General features: G+C 43.8%; 1 protein-coding gene across 1 annotated transcript in view; it reads left to right on the top strand.

Annotated features, from left to right (window-relative positions):
• Positions 1–1,227: 1,227 nt before the first annotated feature.
• LOC112253511 (growth/differentiation factor 10) overlaps positions 1,228–9,794 on the top strand; it is a 15,897-nt gene continuing 7,330 nt past the window's right edge. The window contains exon 1 of the mRNA XM_042323454.1: positions 1,228–1,678. Within this exon, the coding sequence (XP_042179388.1) occupies positions 1,366–1,678 (313 nt within the window). The 5' untranslated portion in view covers positions 1,228–1,365. The remainder of the gene's footprint in view (positions 1,679–9,794) is intronic.

The following is a 9,794-nucleotide window of genomic DNA, read 5'->3' as shown; positions in this document are numbered from 1 at the left end:
TGTGTGTGTGTGTGTGTGTGTGTGTGTGTGTGTGCGTGCGTGGGTGGGGGCGGGTCTCTGTGGAAATTTGGGAAAGACTGATATAGATATGACATAGGTCTGAAGTCCTGGAGTGGGGGGAATGTATGTTGTGTGTTAGGGTTACAATTAGGGTTATGGGTTAGGTTTAGGGTTAGGAATTAAGGTTAGGGTTAGGGTTTTGGGTTTACTGGTTAAGGTTAAGATTAAGGGTTAGGTTTAGAATTAGAGGTTAGGGAAAATGGGACTTTGAATGGGAATCAATTGTTTGGTCCACACAAAGATAGTAAAAAAATGTGTGTGTGGGTGTGGGTTTGGTTGTGTGTGTGGTGACAGAGGGTGACCTGAGAGGCCGGGCTAGTTACTGCCTCTCTGCTGGAGACCGCCGGTCTCACAGAACTAGCATTGTTGGCATGGAGCTGCAGACAGACACACACAGAGACAGACACACACACACATACACACACATACACACACAATAACACCCGAGGTGGCAAGACCATTGGTAGAGTCATGTTCTGAATCCCATTTATAAAATGCGAGTTCCCTCCTCTCTTCTCACAGCCTCTCTGTAACACTCCACCTCTCAATAACACACTCATTATGCTCTCTTTCTCTCAGACACACAGAAACACACACACACACACAAAGACACAATAACACCATTCATAATAAGCCCTGGTTGGTTAATACCCCGACTGTTATTGTAGGTGTAGTTCACTAATCATTTGTGACTGAGTTGCTATCAAAAGCAGTTATTGCAGACAATGTTGTGATGCTATTTGAAACAGAAATGTTGACGACATAACTCAACAATACTTGTTATGACACATTTAACAAATATCAACAAAACACCAACAGCATATCAATCGTCATCATCGTCCAATTTTATTAATAACATATTTGGATTGTTACATTTTTTGTGGGTTTGAAATATTTGCTTCAAGATGGAACAATGTGTGTGTGTGTGTGTGTGTGTGTGTGTGTGTGTGTGTGTGTGTGTGTGTGTGTGTGTGTGTGTGTGTGTGTGTGTGTGTGTGTGTGTGTGTGTGTGTGTGTGTGTGTGTGTGTGTGTGTGTGTGTGTGTGTGTGCGCGTGTGAGAGAGAGCGAGACGGGAATAACGAACTGGAACTGTAGTGTGTGAGTTCTCTCATTGGCTGCAGAAGTGGACGTCAGCACCTTTCACTACTCCAGTGTTACCCCTCTAACCTCTGGCTGTAAAGGAGAAACAAGTGTTAAAGTAGCTCTGAGGAGAGTAAACTAACCTCCAGCATCCACACGGCATAAAAGAAGAGTAACAGCGGACGCCTTTATTACAGACACCATCATTACAAGTCATTCCTCGGATGTGCGTTTTCTCCCTTGAAGTAAAGGATTTTGTGTTTGTTTCTGAAATGGCAGTCTGGTTCGAGTTTACCGCGCACATGCTTTTTCTAATGCTAGGTTGTTGTCTTGGAACTTTGGAGGGTCGGACCTCGAGCCGAACCCCATGGGGCTTGCAGGGACAGGGCAGCGATGGAACCGATTCTCCGTTTGACCGAGACAGAGCTAATCAGGATGTGGTCTCACAGCACATGTACAGGCTGTATGAGAAATACAACAGAGATCTGAAACGACTCAGAGAGGGAAACACTGTCAGGAGTTTCAGAGCCAGCCAAGGTGAGTGTGACTGTGGTATGGCTGTCTATGATGCTGGACAGGAAAATTAATGTAGATATGTAGATCAATTAGTAATATCCTCAACTCTGATATGCGACCTAAATTCTTGAGATGCACATTCATTGCGGAGTTTGTCTGTCCTCAGAGGGAAAGGCGCTGATGAGATAGGCATGGAGAGAAATGCAACGTGCATATGCGGTGCCCTCACTCACAAAGTTATGATGAATTTATGGTTATATTATATAACAACCGAAATGTCTTTATGTTTTTCAATAATATCAATGATGTACTGCCTCCCCCAACTCCCAACCTAATTAATTGAAATAGCCAACAGCGGGCTGAAAAAAGCCGACGCATGTGGTCAGACACCCCAAATAGGTAGGATTGTTTTGGAACCTTCTGAGAATGCCACAGTGCTTTTTATGACGCACTTGGGCAGATCTGTATGAGTCGCTTCAGCTGTAGTGTGATCCTGCCACAGCTCCAGACGCGCAAGAATGTGTGTAGAATTCGCCCCCAAGTGGAGCCCAGCTGCCGCGCTGGCCACGACAACAATGCGGTAACTAGGAGGCAGGCGGACACCAATAATGCACCATATCTATTTTCCTATAAAGAGGCCACTGTATCCTGGGCAGGAGTATGAAGGCTTAGCAAGCATTGATGCCATTTTCCTGTGGTGTTTTTATGAACAAAACAGGCCCACATTGACTTAACATTTTGTTTAATTTATTTAACCTGTATTTTGTCAGGGAGTCATATTGAGACCAAGGTCTCTTTTACAGAGGATCCCTGAATTAAATAAATTAAAGAAAATACGCATCAATATGCTTTTTAAAATACAGCTTTTCATCTGTCCAGATGCCCAGATATTTCTAAGCATTATGGACGTATGCTTAAATCAGTTATTTTTATGCTCTTTGGGAGAACAACATATACTTAGTTTTACCTGCATTCAATACAAATTTTAGATCAATAAAGTTTTTCTATAGTAAAATGAAGACAAAACCGGTCAACCGTGGGGGTAATAGCATATACAGCAGTATCATCAGCATACAGCATGCAGGTTACATTTTTTTGTTAATGTAAACAGTAATAAGTACAGGACCCAGAATCAACCCTTGTGCGACACCTTTCGTAATATCCAGGAAACCTGATTTAACACCATCAGTAGATACACATTGAGTTCTATCTGTCAAGTCATTGTTAAACCAGCTACATGCAGCCTGGTCTAGGCCAACTGAGGAAAGCCTCTGAATTAGCAGTGAGTGATAAAACTGTATCGAAAGCCTTTGACAGGTCAAGGAATATCAATGTTGTCTTTTATCCATACAGGTAACCACATCATTCATAACTAGGAATGTGGCCGAGAGAGTGCTATGACCTGGTCTAAAACCTGACTGATGTACAGTACATTTAAAATACATTTCAAAGATAAGAAATATCTTAGCTGAGAATTAAATCAAGGTTTTCGAATATTTTAGCTAGGCAAAAAAGTTTAGAAATAGAGGGAAAAATGATTTAGGTCACAAGGGTCACCACCTTTGTGAAGGGGGAGTACATGGGCCACCTTCCGAACCTTGGGGATGGTACCAGATATAATCGTCAGGTTAAAAATATTGGTTAACTATTCAGCAATCAGGGGGGCAGAGAGCAGCAGTAAAAATGGATCAAGCATGTCCTCCCCAGTGGAGTTTTTTTGACATCAATCTTAAGCAAGGCATCTAGCACATCTCAGATAGTCAATTGTCGAATTGAAAAAAAAGATTCACTAGAAGTTGACAAGTTAGACGTTGAGTCAGCCATAGGCGGGCAGAGGGAGGAGCAGTCTATTGAATGAAAAGGGTCAATTAAACCACTGTTTATCTCAAATAAAAAGCCTGCCGAGATAAAATTGTGATTAAAAGCATCACTTATTCCACTTTTCTCAGTTATGATGCCAGAGTCAGGCAGAACTTGCTTAGGCAGGGAAGAAGAGGAATTTGTACGCTTCAGTGCATTTACTGTTTTCCAAAATGTTGAAAGATCACCAGCAGAGTCATAGATAGAGCTCAAAAAGTGGCTTGGTTTAGCTTTTTTAATTGAGATACTACGTCTGTTTCTCCATTATCTGAAAGTTTACCAGTCCACTACACAGTTTTCCTTGCTTTGGCCCAGGTCTGATATCTCATCTGAATGTGATATGATAGCTCTGAAAGAAAACCAAGGGTTAGATCTATCTTTGACTCTGAATTGTTTAAAAGGGGCATGTTTATCTGCCAGAGGAATAAATATAGAGGATAAATGTTCTAGAGCCAAAAACGTTTTACAATGTCTCTTCTTAATTAATTAAACAAGGATTAGTATTTTGCTGTTTTGTAAGGCCGGGGGGTTGTGGAGGCCAGGTCATCTGATGCACTCTCCTTCTTGGTCAAATAGCCCTTACACAGCCTGGAGGTGTGTTGGTCATTGTCCTGTTGAAAAACAAATAATAGTCCCACTAAGCACAAACCAGATGGGATGTCGTATCGCTGCAGAGTGCTGTGGTAGCCATGCTGGTTAAGTGTGCCTTGAATTCTAAATAAATCACAGATAGTGTCAGCAGCAAAGCAGCCCCACACCATAAAACCTCAGATTATCTAAGCATTTGAATTTCCCACCGTAAAGTATGGAGGAGTCTCCATAGTTTACGGTGGGAAAACACATGCGTAGATCATCCGTTCACCCGCACCGCGTCTCACAAAGACACGCTGGTTGGAGCCAAAAATCTCCCATTTGGACTCCAGACCAAAGGACAAATTGCGCCAGTTTGATGTCCATTGCTTGTGTTTCTTGGCCCAAGCAAGTCTCTTCTTATTAGTAGTGGTTTCTTTGCAGCAATTCGACCATGTTGGCCTGATTCACACAGTCTCCTCTGAATAGTTGATGTTGAGATGTGTCTGTTACTTGAACTCTGTGAAGCATCTATTTGTGCTGCTTTTTCTGAGGTAACTCTAATGAACTTGTCCTCTGCAGCAGAGGTAACTCTGGGTCTTCCTTTCGTGTGGCGGTCCTCATGAGAGCCAGTTTCATCATAGCGCTTGATGGTTTTTGCGACTGCAAATTTTCCGTATTGACTGACCTTAATTGTCACGCCCTGACCTTAGGTATCATTTTAATTCTCTATTTTGGTTAGGTCAGGGTGTGACTAGGGTGGGCAATCTATGTTTTCTATTTCTTTGTTGGCCTGGTATGGTTCCCAATCAGAGGCAGCTGTCTATTGTTGTCTCTGATTGGGGATCATATTTAGGCACCCTTTCCCCACCTGTTGTTTGTGGGATCTTGTTTTTGTGTAGCTGCCTGTGAGCAGCCCAGAACGTCACGTTTCGTTTTCTTCTGTTTGTTTTTGGTGAGTTGCATATTTATTAAACTTTTTTTTTTTCATTTTATTTTACCTTTATTTAACCAGGTAGGCAAGTTGAGAACAAGTTCTCATTTACAATTGCGACCTGGCCAAGATAAAGCAAAGCAGTTCGACAGATACAACGACACAGAGTTACACATGGAGTAAAACAAACATACAGTCAATAATACAGTATAAACAAGTCTATATACAATGTGAGCAAATGAGGTGAGAAGGGAGGTAAAGGCAAAAAAGGCCATGGTGGCAAAGTAAATACAATATAGCAAGTAAAACACTGGAATGGTAGTTTTGCAATGGAAGAATGTGCAAAGTAGAAATAAAAATAATGGGGTGCAAAGGAGCAAAATAAATAAATAAATAAAATACAGTTGGGAAAGAGGTAGTTGTTTGGGCTAAATTATAGGTGGGCTATGTACAGGTGCAGTAATCTGTGAGCTGCTCTGACAGTTGGTGCTTAAAGCTAGTGAGGGAGATAAGTGTTTCCAGTTTCAGAGATTTTTGTAGTTCGTTCCAGTCATTGGCAGCAGAGAACTGGAAGGAGAGGTGGCCAAAGAAAGAATTGGTTTTGGGGGTGACTAGAGAGATATACCTGCTGGAGCGTGTGCTACAGGTGGGAGATGCTATGGTGACCAGCGAGCTGAGATAAGGGGGGACTTTACCTAGCAGGGTCTTGTAGATGACATGGAGCCAGTGGGTTTGGTGACGAGTATGAAGCGAGGGCCAGCCAACGAGAGCGTACAGGTCGCAATGGTGGGTAGTATATGGGGCTTTGGTGACAAAACGGATTGCACTGTGATAGACTGCATCCAATTTGTTGAGTAGGGTATTGGAGGCTATTTTGTAAATGACATTGCCAAAGTCGAGGATTGGTAGGATGGTCAGTTTTACAAGGGTATGTTTGGCAGCATGAGTGAAGGATGCTTTGTTGCAAAATAGGAAGCCAATTCTAGATTTTACTTTGGATTGGAGATGTTTGATATGGGTCTGGAAGGAGAGTTTACAGTCTAACCAGACACCTAAGTATTTGTAGTTGTCCACGTATTCTAAGTCAGAGCCGTCCAGAGTAGTGATGTTGGACAGGCGGGTAGGTGCAGGTAGCGATCGGTTGAAGAGCATGCATTTAGTTTTACTTGTATTTAAGAGCAATTGGAGGCCACGGAAGGAGAGTTGTATGGCATTGAAGCTAGCCTGGAGGGTTGTTAACACAGTGTCCAAAGAAGGGCCGGAAGTATACAGAATGGTGTCGTCTGCGTAGAGGTGGATCAGAGACTCACCAGCAGCAAGAGCGACCTCATTGATGTATACAGAGAAGAGAGTCGGTCCAAGAATTGAACCCTGTGGCACCCCCATAGAGACTGCCAGAGGTCCGGACAGCAGACCCTCCGATTTGACACACTGAACTCTATCAGAGAAGTAGTTGGTGAACCAGGCGAGGCAATCATTTGAGAAACCAAGGCTGTCGAGTCTGCCGATGAGGATATGGTGATTGACAGAGTCGAAAGCCTTGGCCAGATCAATGAAAACGGCTGCACAGTAATGTTTCTTATCGATGGCGGTTAAGATATCATTTAGGACCTTGAGCGTGGCTGAGGTGCACCCATGACCAGCTCTGAAACCAGATTGCATAGCCGAGAAGGTATGGTGAGATTCGAAATGGTCGGTAATCTGTTTGTTGACTTGGCTTTCGAAGACCTTAGAAAGGCATGGTAGGTTAGATATAGGTCTGTAGCAGTTTGGGTCAAGAGTGTCCCCCCCCCCCCCTTTGAAGAGGGGGATGACCGCAGCTGCTTTCCAATCTTTGGGAATCTCAGACGACGCGAAAGAGAGGTTGAACAGGCTAGTAATAGGGGTGGCAACAATTTCGGCAGATGATTTTAGAAAGAAAGGGTCCAGATTGTCTAGCCCGGCTGATTTGTAGGGGTCCAGATTTTGCAGCTCTTTCAGAACATCAGCTGAATGGATTTGGGAGAAGGAGAAATGGGGAAGGCTTGGGCGAGTTGCTGTTGGGGGTGCAGTGCTGTTGACCGGGGTAGGAGTAGCCAGGTGGAAAGCATGGCCAGCCGTAGAAAAATACTTATTGAAATTCTCAATTATGGTGGATTTATCAGTGGTGACAGTGTTTCCTATCTTCAGTGCAGTGGGCAGCTGGGAGGAGGTGTTCTTATTCTCCATGGACTTTACAGTGTCCCAGAACTTTTTTGAGTTAGTGTTGCAGGAAGCAAATTTCTGCTTGAAAAAGCTAGCCTTGGCTTTTCTAACTGCCTGTGTATAATGGTTTCTAGCTTCCCTGAACAGCTGCATATCACGGGGGCTGTTCGATGCTAATGCAGAACGCCATAGGATGTTTTTGTGTTGGTTAAGGGCAGTCAGGTCTGGGGAGAACCAAGGGCTATATCTGTTCCTGGTTCTAAATTTCTTGAATGGGGCATGTTTATTGAAGATGGTTAGGAAGGCATTTTTTTAAAATATCCAGGCATCCTCTACTGACGGGATGAGATCAATATCCTTCCAGGATACCCCGGCCAGGTCGATTAGAAAGGCCTGCTCGCTGAAGTGTTTCAGGGAGCGTTTTACAGTGATGAGTGGAGGTCGTTTGACCGCTGACCCATTACGGATGCAGGCAATGAGGCAGTGATCGCTGAGATCTTGGTTGAAGACAGCAGAGGTGTATTTAGAGGGGAAGTTGGTTAGGATGATATCTATGAGGGTGCCCGTGTTTAAGGCTTTGGGGAGGTACCTGGTAGGTTCATTGATAATTTGTGTGAGATTGAGGGCATCAAGTTTAGATTGTAGGATGGCTGGGGTGTTAAGCATGTTCCAGTTTACTTCGCCCAGCAGCACGAACTCTGAAGATAGATGGGGGGCAATCAGGTCACATATGGTGTCCAGAGCACAGCTGGAGCCAGAGGGTGGTCTATAGCAGGCGGCAACGGTGAGAGACTTGTTTTTAGAGAGGTGGATTTTTAAAAGTAGAAGTTCAAATTGTTTGGGTACAGACCTGGATAGTAGGACAGAACTCTGCAGGCTATCTTTGCAGTAGATTGCAACACCGCCCCCTTTGGCAGTTCTATCTTGTCTGAAAATGTTGTAGTTTGGAATTAAAATTTCTGAATTTTTGGTGGTCTTCCTAAGCCAGGATTCAGACACAGCTAGAACATCCGGGTTGGCAGAGTGTGCTAAAGCAGTGAATAGAACAAACTTAGGGAGGAGGCTTCTAATGTTAACATGCATGAAATCAAGGCTTTTACGGTTACAGAAGTCGTCAAAAGAGAGCGCCTGGGGAATAGGAGTGGAGCTAGGCACTGCAGGGCCTGGATTCACCTCTACATCGCCAGAGGAACATAGGAGGAGTAGAATAAGGGTGTGGCTAAAAGCAATAAGAATTGGTCGTCTAAAATGTCTGGAACAGAGAGTAAAAGGAGGTTTCTGGGGGCGATAAAATAGCATCAAGGTATAATGTACAGACAAAGGTATGGTAGGATGTGAATACAGTGGAGGTAAACCTAGGTATTGAGTGATGAAGAGAGATATTGTCTCTAGAAACATCATTGAAACCAGGAGATGTCATTGCATGTGTGGGTGGTGGAACTAATAGGTTAGATAAGGTATAGTGAGCAGGACTAGAGGCTCTACAGTGAAATAAGCCAATAAACACTAACCAGAACAGCAATGGACAAGACATATTGACATTAAGGAGAGGCATGCTTAGTCGAGTGATCAAAAGGGTCCAGTGAGTGGAGAGGTTGGTTGGGGGTCACGGTGATTTAGACAGCTAGCCAGGCAGGTAGCAAGCTGGCATAGGATGGAGGTCTGTTGTTAGCCACCTCTTGCGTTCCGTCAGTAGATTAGTGGGGTTCCGTGTGGTAGAGGGGATTAATCCAAATCACACAACAACAACAAAAATAAAAACAATAGATATAGTTATAGAGGCCCAAGAAGAAAACATAATAATAATAAAAATTAATAAATTGTCCGATTGTCTATTCAGATAGCAGCCGGTAAGACAGCTAACGGTTAGCAGGCCGCAGATGGGCGTTCAGGTAACGTCGCGACGGAGGAGCCAGCCGGGTCTCCTTCGGGTAGATAACGTCGGCAGTCCAGTTGTGAAGGCCCGGTGGGGCTCCGCGTAGGCAGTAAAACGGGTCCGGATAGGTGACTGCAGCCCAGGAGTGATTGATGGAACTCAGGAGTGATTGACGGAGCTGGCTAGCTCCGGAATAATTGATGTTTGCTCCGGAATCGACGAAAGCCGATAGTCACACGGATAGCAGCTAGCTAGCTGTGAGATCCGGGTATGAATGTCCAGAGAGCAGTTGAAATCCAGGGACATGGAGAGAAAAATTGGTCCGGTATGTTCCGTTCCGAGCCGCGCTGCGCCGTACAAAACTTGCGATAGATTTTCGAGCTAAAGGATAGCTGATGATCACAAACCGTGGTTAGCTGAATACTAACGATTTGCCAGTAAAGAAGCTAACTAGCTTCTGAACTAGCTTCTGGACTAGCTTCTGGCTTGCTCCTGGCTAGCTTCAGGCTAGTTTCAGGTTAGCTTCTTGGAGTTTCTGGCTAGCTTCTTGGAGGATTACAGATTTGAGGTAAATAATACTTTTTTATAAATATAAATTGGTGAGGCGGGTTGCAGGAGAGTGTTTTGAAGATGAGTTGATGGAAAATAAAAATAAAATGTATGTGAAAAAAAGTTGTAAATATATATATATATATACAGGACATGACAAGACG

Source organism: Oncorhynchus tshawytscha, linkage group LG06 (genome assembly GCF_018296145.1).
Source record: "Oncorhynchus tshawytscha isolate Ot180627B linkage group LG06, Otsh_v2.0, whole genome shotgun sequence".
Taxonomy (NCBI): Eukaryota; Metazoa; Chordata; class Actinopteri; order Salmoniformes; family Salmonidae; genus Oncorhynchus; species Oncorhynchus tshawytscha.
Note: the sequence above shows the minus strand (reverse complement) of the source record. Positions and strands in the feature narration are given on the sequence as shown.